The 15,387-nt window shown below is 42.8% G+C and overlaps 2 protein-coding genes across 5 annotated transcripts in view; one reads left to right on the forward strand and one right to left on the reverse strand.

Annotated features, from left to right (window-relative positions):
* The window catches only part of ftcdnl1 (formiminotransferase cyclodeaminase N-terminal like 1), a 27,578-nt gene extending 26,353 nt beyond the window's left edge, over positions 1-1,225 (reverse strand). For 2 of the 4 annotated variants that reach the window (XM_078404163.1, XM_078404164.1), the window contains exon 1: positions 273-1,225. The gene's annotated coding sequence lies outside the window, so the exon portion shown is untranslated. Of the gene's footprint in view, positions 1-166 lie in introns of all 4 variants that reach the window. The other 2 variants (XM_078404167.1, XM_078404162.1) reach the window with 1 other exon arrangement.
* c8h2orf69 (chromosome 8 C2orf69 homolog) lies at positions 225-9,606 on the forward strand. The gene is made up of 2 exons (XM_078404161.1): positions 225-649; positions 4,871-9,606. The coding sequence occupies exons 1-2, from the start codon at positions 434-436 to the stop codon at positions 5,711-5,713; spliced, it is 1,059 nt and encodes a 352-aa protein (XP_078260287.1). The 5' UTR covers positions 225-433; the 3' UTR covers positions 5,714-9,606.
* Positions 9,607-15,387: the final 5,781 nt, after the last annotated feature.

The raw sequence follows: 15,387 nt of genomic DNA on the forward strand, positions 1-15,387 counted from the left end.
ACTCCTCCTCATCTCCTTCCTAAAGGTACGTCCTTTTATTCTGAGGCTGTGCCCTCTAGTCCTAGACTCCCCCACTAGTGGAAGCATCCTCTCCACATCCACTCTATCCAGGGCTCTGGCTATTCGGTAAGTTTCAGTGAGGTCCCCCCTCATTCTCCAAACAAACCTCCAGCGCCTGCAGGCCCGGGGAGTGCAGGCCCAGCCCTGCGTGTCGCGTTAACCCACTCGTCGCTGGGCCTGGGATGGTCCCGGGGGAGCTCCTCTCAGCGCACCTGTGACGGGAGGAGTTGGCAGCTCCCCTCGCTCCGCTCTGCTCCGCTCCGTTCCGCCTGTCGTTCACTGGTGGTCGGGGGGGGCGGGGCGGGGATACCGGCTGCCGGGCGCTAGGTCGGACCCCGGTCTCCCGCAGCCCTGTGGCCGGGGCCTAGTGGCCATGAGCGGGCGTGTCGGGGCAGCAGAGGCCGAGGCCGCGGCCGCTGGGTCACGGAGTGTGCCCGGGGTGGAGGTGCTGAGGCTGAGCGGGGTGGCGGGCTGGGGCCCGGACAAGACCAACGACCTGCTGCTGGGGCTGGGGCCGGGGCCGGGGATGGGGCTGGGCGGGCGCCGTGCCAGCCCGCACCACCTGCTCTACTTCCCGGGGGACGTGCAGGTGAGCGCCGGGGATGGGAGTCGGGCCACGGAGCCCCGCCCGGGGATGGAGGGCTGGGCTGGGCCTCGGGCCGGGGATGGAGGGCTGGGCTGGGCCCGGGCCGGGGATGGAGGGCTGGGCTGGGCCCCGCCCGGGGATGGAGGGCTGGGCTGGGCCCGGGCCGGGGATGGAGGGCTGGGCTGGGCCCGGGCCGGGGATGGAGGGCTGGGCTGGGCCCGGGCCGGGGATGGAGGGCTGGGCTGGGCCCGGGCCGGGGATGGAGGGCTGGGCTGGGCCCGGGCCGGGGATGGAGGGCTGGGCTGGGCCCGGGGATGGAGGGCTGGGCTGGGCCTGGGCCCGGGCCGGGGATGGAGGGCTGGGCTGGGCCCGGGCCGGGGATGGAGGGCTGGGCTGGGCCCGGGGATGGAGGGCTGGGCTGGGCCCGGGCCGGGGATGGAGGGCTGGGCTGGGCCCGAGCCGGGGATGGAGGGCTGGGCTGGGCCCGGGCCGGGGAGAGGGTGAGGGACCGCGGGCTGGGGGGGCGGTGGGTCGGGTCGGGCCTTGGACTGGTGCCCGAGCAGTGGGGGGGGGGGGGGGGGGCGGTCAGGACAAAGCGCCCAGGGAGGGAAGGAGGAGAGAAGAGGGAAGGGAAGGGAAGGGAAGAAGGAAGGAAGGAAAGAAAAAGGGGGTGGAAGGAGGGGGGGGGGAGAAAGAGGAAAGGGAAGGAAAGAAAGAAGGAAGGAAGGAAAGAAAGAGGGAGGGAGGGAGAGTGGGGGGAAGGAAAGAAACAGGAAAGGGGAGGGAAGGAAGGAAAGAAAGAAAGAGGGAAGAAAGGAAGGAAAGAGGTGGGAAGGAAGGAAAGAAGGAAGGAGGGAAAGAAAGAAGGGGTGGAAGGAGGGAGGGAAAGAAAGAGGAGGAGAAGGAAGGAAAGAAAGAAGGAGGGAGGGAGGGATGGAAAGAGGGGGGAAGGAAAGAACGAGGAAAGGAAGGAAAGAAAGAGGGAAGGAAGGGATGGATGGATGGGAGGAAAGAGGGAGGTATGGCCTTGGGTTGTTTGGGGGGGGGTGCAGGGCCATGGGGGGGTGCAGGGCCATGGGGGGGGTGCAGGGCCATGGGGGGGGTGCAGGGCCATGGGGGGGTGCAGGGCCATGGGGGGTGCAGGGCCATGGGGGGGTGCAGGGCCATGGGGAGGAGACGGGGGCGAATGTGGTGTCACCTTTGCTGAATGCAGGCAGGTAGCCCCCCTTCAGTCTCCCTGCGGTGGGAGATTAGCTGCAGATGCTCCGTTGTCGCTCCGCTCATGCAGTGACTGTGTGTTTACCGTGATGAACATTGTAAAATAAATGCAGGTGGTGGATATCGGACATCAAACCAGAAGAATGTGTGGGGAGGAACTGCAAGGGAGTAAACAGACCGAGGGACTCAACAGGACGACAGTAAAACTAGTACGATGACCAGGACGAGGGAGGGACGGAGACAGACAGACAGAGAGACAGAGAGACAGACAGAGAGAGAGAGTTACTTGAAGTTAGAGAAATCAAAACTCATACCTCTAGGTATAAGCTGCCCAAGCGAAATATGAGATGCTGTTCCTCCTATTTACATTTGGCCAAAGCAGAAGATGACCCTCAGTGTTGGTCAGGTAGACCAATCTAGCAACCCCCTACTGAGGAAGCACCTTCACCACGCAGATTGAAGCCCTTCCAGGTGCCATCTCAATGTTGTCAGAGCCCGCCAGTTATCATAGGTCTAGTCAGTGAAGCCCAGCTTTCACAAATTAATATTTAAAATAATTATTATAGCCCAGATTCAGAAACAATATGACAGTCCATTGCAGTTTTCATTTCCAGACTGTTTCCGCTTAACGTTTAGGATTTTCGATTAAAAGGAAGCTGAGAGGGCAATCACACCTTCCAATTTATCTCCAATTTAAAAATATTCCTCCGTTCTATTTTTTTTTCTTGTCTGTTCACCTAACCTGCCTTTATCCCATGAAGTGCATCCTTCCAGCACACATTACCATCTAACAGGACTCCACATTGAATCCCACAACTTCAGATAACCATCCATTCCAGTTTTCAACCTTGAACATTAACTTTGTCTCCCCCCCCCCCCCCCCCCCCCCTTTCCGTACAGTTACCTAACCTGCCGGGTATTTCCAGCAGTTAGACACAAAATGCTGGAGTAATTCAGCAGCCATCAGGCTTTTGAACATGACAAGAGCACAAGAGAACCTCAGCAACATGATATTCTATGGATTGTGTCTCTAGTTATACTGCAGACTTTGGTTACCCCATATTACGGTTATATTAATTGAACTTTTGATGACTGCATGTTATCTGTGAGTTACTGTGCTTACCGGCCAGTAAAGCTACAACAAATCATGAGAGGAATAGATCAGGTAGATGCACAGAGTCTCTTGCCCAGAGTAGATGAATCGAGAACCAGAGGACATAGGTTTAAGATGGAGGGGGAAAGATTTAATAGAAATCTGAAGGGTAACGTTTTCACACAAAGGGTGGTGGGTGTATGGAACATGCTGCCAGATGAGGTAGTTGAGGCAGGGACTATCCCAAAATTTAAGAAACAGTTGGACGGGTTTAGAGGGATATGGACCAAGCGCAGGCAGGTGGGAGTAGTGTAGCTGGTGTGGGCAAGTTGGGCTGAAGGGCCTGTTTCCACACTGTATCACTCTATGACTCTTATCAAATAAGAATTTCATTATTCCATTGTTGGTACATATGACAATTAAACAGTCTTGACTCCCTCTTGACTTGGTCTGCAGGCAGCACGGGCTGCTCAGCATGAAAATCACAGCTGTGACACCTGATGAATGCCTGACTTTTGATGACCCTTTGCTTGTCCAGTCTTCCATGCTTTTATGGGATGGATGGAAACATTTGGGAAGACTGAGCTCATTTAAGAAAACCTTCTTTGGTGATCAGACCTGGCACTTTCAGGAGCTAAAGTTATTTCCTACAGAAGTGAAGTTAACAGTCAGATTAACAGAAGGAATCCTGATTGATCATAAAAGCAGAAAACATAGGGAATAGTAGGTAAAACAACAGCAGTGGAAAGAGAATGAGAGTTTCTCAGAGAATTGTTTTGATGAAGTTGGCTTGACTTAAAATGTCAAGCCAACTTCATCAAAACTATTCTTTGAGAAACTCTCTTTCTCTTTCCACTGCTGTTAACTGTTTCTCTTTCATCGGCCTTCTGAATGCGACCAGCATTTTTAGTTCTTAAGTTTTTCACATCTACAATAGTATGCTTTTTAAATTCTGATATTCTAGATTGTTTGAATCCTATTTCCACTGTTTCAGAACTATTAAAAAAAAGGATTTTAAAAATAGCCTGTTATGCTAAATCTCTCAAATAATTTGTTTATTTCGGAAAGAAACTAAAATGTGTGCATCAGTGGTTGAGAAGGGGAATGTGAGTAATTCGAGTAATTAATTTTGCAAAAATGTAAATGGAAGTATTTTCAAGTCAAAATAGGTTTGGTAAGGATTCTCTGTGTGAAGGTCGTGTTTGTGCTCTGACAGCCTAATAAGCAAATTGGGATGGCTGTTTTCCAACTTGAACTGCTTCCAAACTTGGATATTCATCAGTTTCCACTTGCAAGCCCAGGCAATAAACCATTACCAACTCTTTCTTGGAAGTCTCTTCTGTGAATTGTTTAAACCTTTAAATGCTATTTGGTCAAAACAAATCTCTTTGAAGAAGCTGGAGTGAATGTACAATAGTGTAGGTACCTGGGATTCACTGTGACTCAGTGTTTCAAAGAATTCTAAATTAGTGACTAATACCAGTGCAAAAAAAGATTTGCCCACATCTGAATTCTGGATATAACTATCTGGCTTTTACTGTCAACAGGTATTTCAGTTCAGCTCAGAAATACAGCACAGACACAGGCCCACAGAGTCCGCGATGACCAGCGATCCCGTACACTGGCACTATCCTACACACTAGGGATAATTTTACATTATTTCCAAAGCTGATTAACCCACAAACCTGTACGCCTTTGGAATGTGGGATGAAACCAGTGATACCAGAGAAAACCCACGCGGTCACGGGGCGAACGTACAAACTCTGTACAGACAGCACCCATAGTCAGGATCAAAACCGGGTATCTTGCGCTGTATGGAAGCAACTCTACCGGTGTACCATTGTGCCTTCAGGTAATGTGAATGTTTCAGTGTTTGGTGCCCTGTGAAACATGTATTTGCATTTTCTTTGCAGGATTATCATGAGCTGATGATACGCCATCCAGAAAATGTTCGCTGGCAGCAATGGAGTCTCGAAGAAGTTGCCGTTCTATTATTCCATCGTTTTCCTAACAGTCACATATGGATCATAAAGGCTTCCCGGATGCATCTACACAAGTTCAATTGCTATGACAACTTTGTGCAAAGCAATTTGTTTGGTGTTCCTGAACATAGCTCTGACTGTCGGGCTTTCAAACACTTGTATTCACTGTTGATGAATGGGTTCAAGGAAGCACGCACTGTTCTGCGCTCACGGACAAATGCTGATGGAGGGTCTCATGATTCATTTACAGCTGCCCATGATGAAGCCTGCAGTGGTCACTCTAAAATTGCAAATGGCCTTGCTTCGAAGAAGGACCTGAGTACTCCAAGTCTCTCTGGAAATTACACAGAGGTTGAAGACCAGAAATGCACTGACCCTTCATTGAAATTTACATTGGTTGGTTTCAGCAAAGGTTGTGTGGTATTGAACCAGCTACTGTATGAATTGAATGAAGCACAAAAGAACAAGGAACTAGCTGCCTTCATCAATAACATTACAGCGATGTACTGGTTGGATGGTGGTCATGCTGGGGGAAGTAATACCTGGGTCACTGATCCAGAAATCCTGAAGGGATTAGCCAAAACAGGTATTCCTGTGCATGCACATGTGACACCTTATCAAGTGCGGGATAGCATGAGGGCTTGGATTGGGAAAGAGCATAAGAAATTCATTCGACTCTTGACGGAGTTTGGTGCTAAAGTGACAAACCAGCTTCATTTTGAAAATGAAACCCCTTCTCTGGAGAATCACTTTCGGATTCTTCAAGTATTCTGATGTGCTTAGAATCCATTGTGACAGAAGAATCACTAATTGCTGGTCTGACTTGTTCTCAGTAAAGCCAAGTAGAAAAATGCTCACATGTGAAACTGGTACACCAGAGAAATACATTTAATATTTTGAGAACTGAGTAATTCCATGTAATTTTGTCCACCTCAGAACCCTAATGGCGACTAAACTATGTTTCTGCACATTAAAATAGTGTTGTGGGTACTGTCTGAATGGCCTTTACTTTGAATTCTGTTCTCTTGCATTTTGTGGACTTGCTCTAATAAAATATTTCATTTGTACATCTTCAAATGCAGTGCAAAGATTTCCAAGTGAGTGAGGGACAAGTGATTTTCTTTTGTCTAACCTAGACCGTGTTTGTAAATTGAGGTCTCCATCAACAAATTGAGGATGCTTGATTTGATTTTGGGAATTCATGCTTAATGGCTGAAGTTATCAGCACTCTTGATTCTTAAAAGCGTACTTTAAAGATTACTCATTAGGTAGTTACTAAATGAAAATTTATGGTCATTGACATGGACAGTGTAAACAATCAGAACCTTTTTCTCAGGGTGGTAATATGAAATACTGGAGGAAATAGCTTTAAGGTTAGAGGGGCAAAGTTTAGACAATAGACAATAGGTGCAGGAGTAGGCCATTCGGCCCTTTGAGCCAGCACCGCCATTCAATGTGATCATGGCTGATCATTCTGAATCAGTACCCCGTTCCTGCCTTCTCCCCATACCCCCTGACTCCGCTATCCTTAAGAGGTCTATCTATCTCTCTTGAATGCATTCAGAGAATTGGCCTCCACTGCCTTCTGAGGCAGAGAATTCCACAGATTCACAACTCTCTGACTGAAAAAGTTTTTCCTCATCTCCGTTCTAAATGGCCTACCTTCTTAAACTGTGGCCCCTGGTTCTGGACTCCCCCAACATTGGGAACATGTTTCCTGCCTCTAACGTGTCCAACCCCTTAATAATCTTATATGTTTCGATAAGATCCCCTCTCATCCTTCTAAATTCCAGTGTATACAAGCCTAGTCGCTCCAGTCTTTCAACATATGACAGTCCCACCATTCCAGGAATTAACCTAGTAAACCTACGCTGCACGCCCTCAATAGCAAGAATATCCTTCCTCAAATTTGGAGACCAAAACTGCACACAGTACTCCAGGTGCGGTCTCACTAGGGCCCTGTACAACTGCAGAAGGACTTCTGCTCCTATACTCAACTCCTCTTGTTATGAAGGCCAGCATTCCATTGGCTTTCTTCGCTGCCTGCTGCACCTGCATGCTTCCTTTCAGTGACTGAGGCACTAGGACACCCAGATCTTGTTGTACGTCCCCTTTTCCTAACTTGACACCATTCAGATAATATTCTGCCTTTCTATTCTTACCACCAAAGTGGATAACCTCGCACTTATCCACATTAAACTGCATCTGCCATGCATCCGCCCACTCACACAACCTGTCCAAGTCACCCTGCAACCTCATAGCATCTTCCTCACAGTTCACACTGCCACCAATTCTTTGTATCATCTGCAAAGGAGATGTGCGGGTATAGCTTTTTTACACAGAGAGTGATTAGTGCCTGGAATACGCTGCCAGGAGTTGATGGTGGAGGCAGCTATAATAGTGATGTTCAAGAGGCTGTTAGATAGGCACATGGATATACAGGGAATGGAGGGATATGTATTATGTCCAGGCAGATAAGGGTTTGCCATGGCATGTTTGATAAGGACAATGTGGTCCGAGGGACAAGTTCCTCTGCTGCACCGTTCAATGCTCCATGATGCTAATAAAGAGAAGGGAAGGAACTCGCATTGGCTTGGTTAGTACATACCTACAATCTTTCCATTCAATTGTTGTGACTCATCTGATTCATAAACGTAGTTGATGAGTCAAGCAAACGCCACTCTAAAATTATTTTAGATTCTCTTGCATTTAAACCCACTATATTGGTGGTGATAAGGGCACGGCAGAGTAGATTTTAATCATGTATTTGTGTAAGCATTTTTTTGTTTTACACCAGATATTATCAGACATTCAAAAAAGTAAACCTGATACTGCTTGCAATTTGTTTTCCAATACCAGGTACATAGGGTTAGCGACAAGAAAATATCATTATCTCACCATGGATAGGACAGGTTTGGAGGGATATGGACCAAGCGCAGGTAGGTGGGACTAATGTGGCTGGGACACGTTGGCTGGTGTGGGCAAGTTGTGCCGAAGGGCCTGTTTCCACACTATGACTGATTTTCTGGTAGAAAGGAAAACTTAATCCACTCTTACCAGACCCAAGATTTCCATTCTGAAGATTTAAATATGTTTTATATTGACTAACAAATTCGTAGTTCATTTCAATAGGAAGGTGTATTAAGTATTTTCCTTTCATTACGTAAGGATGTCTTGAAATAATTTACAGTTTACTATATGCTTTGAAAGTGTAGTCCTGTTGAGCTAAAACAGTGGATTCCACTTTCCAGTACACACAAGTAACTCTGGAGTTTATCAGGCGCAATGAATGTTATTAAGTCAGCGGTGTGCGAGGAGGATGTTTAATGCCAAAAGCATAATCTGCACATGGTCAGAGAGGTTGAAATTGGAGTGGTAAAAAAACAAAACTGAAAGTTATTTCAGGTTTAAAACATTAGATTTTCCGGATATACACTTTCCAAGAAAAAAACATGGCAACAAATAACATTTTCAGGAATATTAATGGAATGAAACATCCTCATAATCTTGTAAGAACCAAGAGAATGCTGAAATAAATTAGGTTGAGGAACTTCTGAGTAAATGGCCCCAGGCAGGCTGAATGATCCTCCTCATTTGTAACTTCCCTGTGATATCTTGATACTTCCCACACCGTCAAACAATCTGCAGTTTGAAAGCAGCACACTTGCCATTGTGCACAGACCCAAAAGCAAAAACAAATGTCTGAAAACAGACTTCTTGAGTAAAACCAATCTCCATTCCAGCACAATTCTATTCCCTGTGAAGCCATAGGAAAACAAAATATTGGATTAGTGCACCTCATTGTAGTTACTGGCACTCAGAAGACTACAGTCAACATTGAAGGTGTAACCAATATTTGCCAGTGACGAAGGAAATTCAAAGTGATGGCATTGGCCATTTAAACAATTAACATTTCAGTCATCTCAGAGATTGTATTTTCTATAGTAACTTGCCCCTTAAGAAGCCCAAAGTAGCCAACCAGTTGGCTTGTGGGTTGAGAAAAACATGTGTGACCTTGTATCTAAACTTGTGCATGCAACATCTAAGATTTAAAAGACAAAACCCCCTTAATTAATCACAGAGGATATAAATGGTCCTTAAAACTTTGATGTTAAGCCAGAAGTGTGTTGTAAAAAATAATATGACCTGAATGTGAAAATGCACAGCATGTTTCAATCTAGAAATGTGGTTCACCCTGGACAGATGAAAGATGCAACAAAGGCAAACAGTCAATGATGTTTGGCATCGATGTTGCGGGATAACTTGCTCTCTAAACACTGAGCCTTCCAGCATTTTGTGGAGTTCAGCTTCCTAAATTGCTGGAAGGCCTCAATGCAGGCTCACTTATGGTCCTGACTTAAACCTGCCTTGATGTGAGCTCCTGCGGAATGTTGTTCCCAGATGCCCAATGATAAATCTCTAGAGTATAGGAAAGAACTGCAGATGCTGGTTTAAATCGAAGATGGACACAAAATGCTGGAGTAACTCAGCGGGACAGGCAGCATCTCTTGAGAGAGGGAATGGGTGACATATTGGGTCCAGACCGTTCTTCAGACCACATCACCCCGATTCTGGCCTCTCTCCACTGGCTCCCAGTACAGCACAGAATCAACTTCAAGCTCCTCCTATTCACATACAAAACACTAAACGGGCTTGCCCCCCCCCCCCCCCCATATCAAGAATCTTCTAACCCACCACTCTATCTCCAGGTCGGTCAGGTCGGCCGACTTGGGGCTACTGACTGTCCCGCGGTCTAAGCTTAAGCTCAGGGGTGACGCGCTTTTGCGGTTGCAGCTCCTAGACTGTGGAACAGCATCCCTCTCCCCATCGACTCCTTTAAGTCCAGGCTCAAAACCTATTTCTACTCCCTAGCGTTTGAGGCCCTCTGAGGGGGCGCTGTGAACTGTTTATGTATGTGCTGTTATGTTTGTGTGCCATTGTATGTTCGTTCTTAGTACCTGAACTGATGTACAGCAGTTTGGTCAACGTGGGTTGTTTTTAAATGTGCTATACAAATAAAATTGACTTGACTTGACTTCAGACTGATAAATTTCTAGAGATCTTGCTTGATCTTGTCTCTGTGCTGGAGCTTCAATGTTCCACTGCTAACCCCAAATGCAAAGATGCACTTGAGAACGTAAGGTTTTAAGTAAACAAATCATTAATATTCAATTAACGATTAATGCTGGGGTGTCTCAGAATTGACATGGCCTCCACAGCCTTCTGCGGCAATGAATTCCACAGATTCACCACCCGCTAACTAAAGAAATTCCTCCTCATCTCCTTCCTAAAAGAACATCCTTTTACTCTGAGGCTATGACCTCTGGTCCAGGCTCTCCCACTAGTGGAAACAGCCTCTCCACATCCACTCTATCCAAGCATTCAAAATTCTGGTACAGAAACCTCAAAAAGTGTATTTAATTCATAACAATCCATGGAAGAAACCCACCATGAAAGGCAGACTATTTAGGGAATCTATTAAAACAGCTCCCAGGAGAGCAAGCCATGCTGGTGGATGGTTCGTGGTTAAGTAACATTTGATAGTAGTTTATCGAGAGATCCTGTTTTAAATAGTCTGTTCTAATCATGCTATCAACTGACAGAAATGAGTCACTACTCAGCCCGAGGCCATCGTACACTATGACAGAGTGCGCAATACTTCTGTTATGAAAATTTGGTTGGTACAGCATTCCAATAACATTAGTGAACAAAAGTAGCTTTGTTGCTTTGCTATTTCATCGGTCTGGAATTGATTGCACAAAATGCTTTTCACATGTAAAATCATTTTTAAATACTGTGATTTTCAGCTGAGAAGTTAAAGTTAATTTTGAAGAGAGTTCCACACTAACCAAACAATCCCACCGATTCTGTGACCTAATATGTTATTGAGTTAAGTAAAATGGAAAAATCCTCTCACGGATAGAACAGTAATTATTATCTCGTAACTGTGCTAAGGCCAAAAACTCAGCACAAAGGCTAACTGTTTGCTAGTCAATGCACTGCAGGTATTTAGAAATATCTTTGCCTTTATGAGTGTCATGAACTATTTCAGCTGAAAACATTACCCTGGAATTTGCTCAGCAGTTCCCAGATGACTTTTGACATCTCCTCTCAAAGCCATTTTCCCACATCAGAATTTCCATGCAAAAGTGGAAATCCTTGTATTATTTTAAATTGTATTAAGGAATGTCTAGTATTCAATGAACATTGATGTATATGTTGTAAACTTTCATCCCATATATCTTGCATTATAAATTGATTCAATTCGTCCTCCCATGCTCGTCTATAAGATTCTGATGACGGAATGTCAATGTCAAGGAGAATATTGTAAATAAAAGATATTAATTTATTTGAGTTATAATGTCGATTCAGGCATACATCAAGTGTTTCTGGACCTCTAAACTTATATTCTTGCATGTGTGATTTTACATAATCTCTAAGTTGTAAATATCTAAAATAATTATTAACATGTAATCCGTACTTCTGCTGTAACTCCTGAAACGAAAGAAAAGTTCCCTTATGATAAAGATCTCCCACCCTTTTGATTCCATAACTTTTCCATTGAGCAAAGCCTCTATCTAAGACAGACGGTTTAAAAGAAGGATTATTCGCAATAGGAAGGAAAACAGATAATTTACTCAATTTTAACGTAAGCTTTAATTGTTTCCAGGTACGGATAACACTATGTATAATGGGATTACCTCCATATGTTTTTTTATTTAAATTTATTGGAGCTAAGAGGATCGCACCAATATCGAATGGTAAACAATCCTCTTTCTCCATCTTTAACCAATCCGATTGTTGATCAGAATCATCCAACCAGCAGGTTATATTTTTAATATTAACCGCCCAATAATAAAATAAAAAGTTAGGTAAAGCAATTCCTCCATTAATTTTAGACTTACATAAGTGTCTTTTATTTATTCTATGAGTCTTGTAGTCCCAAATAAAATTAGTAACAATTGAATCAATTTTAAAAAAAAACTTTTTTGGAAGGTAGATCGGAATTGCTTGAAATAAGTATAATAACTGTGGAAGAAAGATCATCTTTATAGCATTACTACGACCAACTAATGATATAGGAAGTGTTTTCCAAAATTGGATATTTCTGTGTAATTTAGCAAGTAAAGGAGGAAAATTTGATTTAAATAAAGAAGTATATTTCCTAGTCACGTAAATTCCAAGATATTTAAACTTTTCATAGGCAATTTTAAAAGGAAATTGTTGAAGTATGGCCGGATTATGCTCCATTATTGGCATAATTTCACTTTTATACCAGTTAATTCTATAACCTGAAAATGAACCAAATTGAGTTATGAGATTTAATAAATTCGGAATGCTAATTTCTGGCTTTGTAATATATATTAATACATCATCCGCATATAAAGAAATTTTATTGGTTGTATATTTAGTGTTGTAGCCATAAATATCTGAATTTGATCTAATACTCTCAGCAAGTGGTTCTATAATAAGGGCAAATAAAAGTGGTGATAGTGGACATCCTTGTCTACAACCCCTAGCTAAATGAAATTTAGATGACAGCATTTGATTAGTTAATATTCTAGCTGTTGGGGATGTATATAAAAGTTTCACCCATGCACAAAAATTTTCACCTAGTTGAAATTTTTCCATCACTGAGAAAAGATAGGGCCATTCTACTTGATCCTTAGGTAGTTTAAGCAAATCTCCATTTTCTGATCTAATTTTATGAATTGTAGAGTCATCTTCTAATTTACGGAGTTGACGTGCTAGCAATTTCTGTGGTTTATCTCCAAATTCAAAATGTTTTTGTTTAGTATATTGAAAAAGCCTTAAAATATGAGCTGAAAGGATATAATTTAACTTATATTTGAGAACTGCAATTTTATTATGTATTTCAATAGAGGGAGCGATGGCATTTGTTATGTCTAACTGTCTTATCTGACTTTCCAGGTCATTCTGTTCAGCTCGGTTCTTCTTGTTTTGAGACGCTTGAAAAGCAATAATACATCCTCTCACAAACGCTTTAAATGTTTCCCAAAGCAGGGACGCAGGTGTTTCAGGAAGGTCATTTGCGTTAAAAAAAATCTCAAATTGCGATTTAAGATAATCATAACATGCTTTTTCATTTAAGATTTGCGGATTAAATCTCCAATTAGTCTGTTTCCCCGTTACTCCTTGGAGTTTTACCCTAAATGTTAAAGGGGCATGATCGGATATAATAATATTATGATATTTTGAATTATACGTATAAGGAATAAGTTTGGAGTCCACCAAGAAATAATCAATTCTTGAATAAGTTTTATGCACAGGTGAATAAAATGAATACTCTCGGCCTGAAGGATTATCAATCCTCCAAACATCTTTTATATTTGCATTATTTATATAAGAGTTTAATAATTCACACGACTTGGATTTTGTTTTCCTTTGAGTTGAAGATCTATCCAAATAAGGATCTAATGTACAATTTAAATCTCCTCCAATTATCAAGTTATATTGTCCAAATTCTGGAATGGTATTAAATATTTTTTTTTTAAATAACGGATTATCAAAATTTGGTGCGTAGACATTCACCAATATCAATTTTGTAGAATATAGTTCTCCCACTAATATAACATATCTACCTTCAGTGTCGACTATAGAGGAAGTATTTATAAATGGTATACCCTTACGAATTAAAATAGCAACACCTCTTGATTTAAAGGGAAACGATGAGTGAAATACTTTATCAATCCATTTGCCTTTCAGTCTATTATGTGCTACATTTTTAAGATGAGTTTCCTGAAGGAACATTATGTCTGCATCAATAGATTTTAAATGTCTGAAGAAGGGTCTCGACCCGAAACGTCACCCATTCCTTCTCTCCCGAGATGCTGCCTGACCTGCTGAGTTACTCCAGCATTTTGTGAATAAATCGATTTTAAATGTGAAAGTACTTTACCTCTTTTAATTGGTTCATTAACACCCTTGACATTCCAACTACAAAATGTAATACCTTTAACCCCTGTTTTCCTAATAGAATCTTGCATCTTAACCGATAAATGGGCTATAATAAAGCAAATGGTCTGGCACCCGGACTACAACATTTTTCTTGAATGAGGGGTGGATGATCTTTTGTACAGCGTAGAGTGCCTCCCGGAAATATCTCCCAAAAGTATATAATTTCTGAAAAATGACATGATAATAAAAGTTAAATCTAAAAAAAAAATCAATATATAAAAGGTTAAAAGAGTGCAGGAAAAAAGAAGAGACAACTAAAACTACAACTACAATTAGTGCAGTTAGTGTTAGCCACCCTAAGGTGGCAAAAAATCTAAGGACTTCCGTGAGATGTAAAAAAAAATTAATACTAGCTCCGTTTTTTAACACAGTTATTTATTTTTTTTTCCCGTTTTAAAATATATATATTTTTAGAAGCAAGGGGAAATAAACAGGACAGGCCCAAAGGAATTTAATCCAAAATAGGCCAGTTTTCCCCCCTAGGGTGTATTAGTTAAATGTTAAAAGTAAAATTTACATGAGTCAAGTGTTACTTGAACTTCTTATTGGTAGTGATTAATAATATTTTTTTATTAATAGTAGTTAATAAAGATTAATAGTCATATAGCTTATTCACTGGTCTTGGAACTTTAAATTATAACGCCTTATAGCCCAATCAGTTCTCTGCCAGTGATTACAGCCGTGGAGTGGTATTCATCCCTTCAGCGAGTTTTCAATCTCTCGGGCGAATTCGAATGCTTTATTGTGATCAGTATAAAAGGTTTCTGTCTGCTTGTAGGTGACTCGCAGTTTGGCCGGGTACAACATTCCGAATCTGAGCGATGGGATCTTCCTCAAAATTGATCTTGTCTCATTAAAAAGTGCTCTTTTCTTAACCACCTCAGCAGGATAATCTCTAAAAATACGGATATTGTCGCCTTGGAATGATAAGTTTCTGTTGATAGCGATTCTCGACAGAATATCTTCTAAGACGTGAGAGTAGTGTACCTTTAATATCAGATGCCTTGGGGGAGCGCCAGCAGCTGGCCGAGCTCTCAGTGCTCTGTGGGCTCGATCCAGCAAAGGTTTTGTGTCCAGTTTCAAAACATCCCGTAGGAGTTCAGCAGTGAAATCACAGAGGTTTTTTATCTTTCTCTTGGCCTTCTTTAACTCCAACAATCCTTAGGTTCTGACGTTTAGAGCGACCCTCTAAGTCAATGCATTTCTCGGTTACTTTCGCTAGTAGATCAGATAGGCGTTGAGTCTCCGTTAATACCCTTTTTGTTGTATCAGCGCTTGTCTCAGCTAGAACTTCCAACTCGCGTATAGCCTCGTCATGTTGATGTACCGTAGTAGTAATATGCTCCAACTTACTGGTAAAGTCGGAATCCAGCTTTTGTAGTTTAGAGTTTACTTCCACCATATGTTCGTTCATACTATCACATATTTCTTTCTTCACTGATGATAACTTCTCACTGATGATAGTTGAT

Source organism: Rhinoraja longicauda, chromosome 8 (genome assembly GCF_053455715.1).
Source record: "Rhinoraja longicauda isolate Sanriku21f chromosome 8, sRhiLon1.1, whole genome shotgun sequence".
Taxonomy (NCBI): domain Eukaryota; kingdom Metazoa; phylum Chordata; class Chondrichthyes; order Rajiformes; family Arhynchobatidae; genus Rhinoraja; species Rhinoraja longicauda.

What these genes read in the sequence shown, in the direction of transcription:
- c8h2orf69 (XM_078404161.1), top strand. Translation starts at nt 434, where the DNA reads ATGAGCGGGCGTGTCGGGGCAGCAGAGGCCGAGGCCGCGGCCGCTGGG. An exon ending in ACTTCCCGGGGGACGTGCAG is followed by an intron (nt 650 to 4,870) that starts GTGAGCGCCGGG and finishes TTTTCTTTGCAG; the next exon opens with GATTATCATGAGCTGATGAT.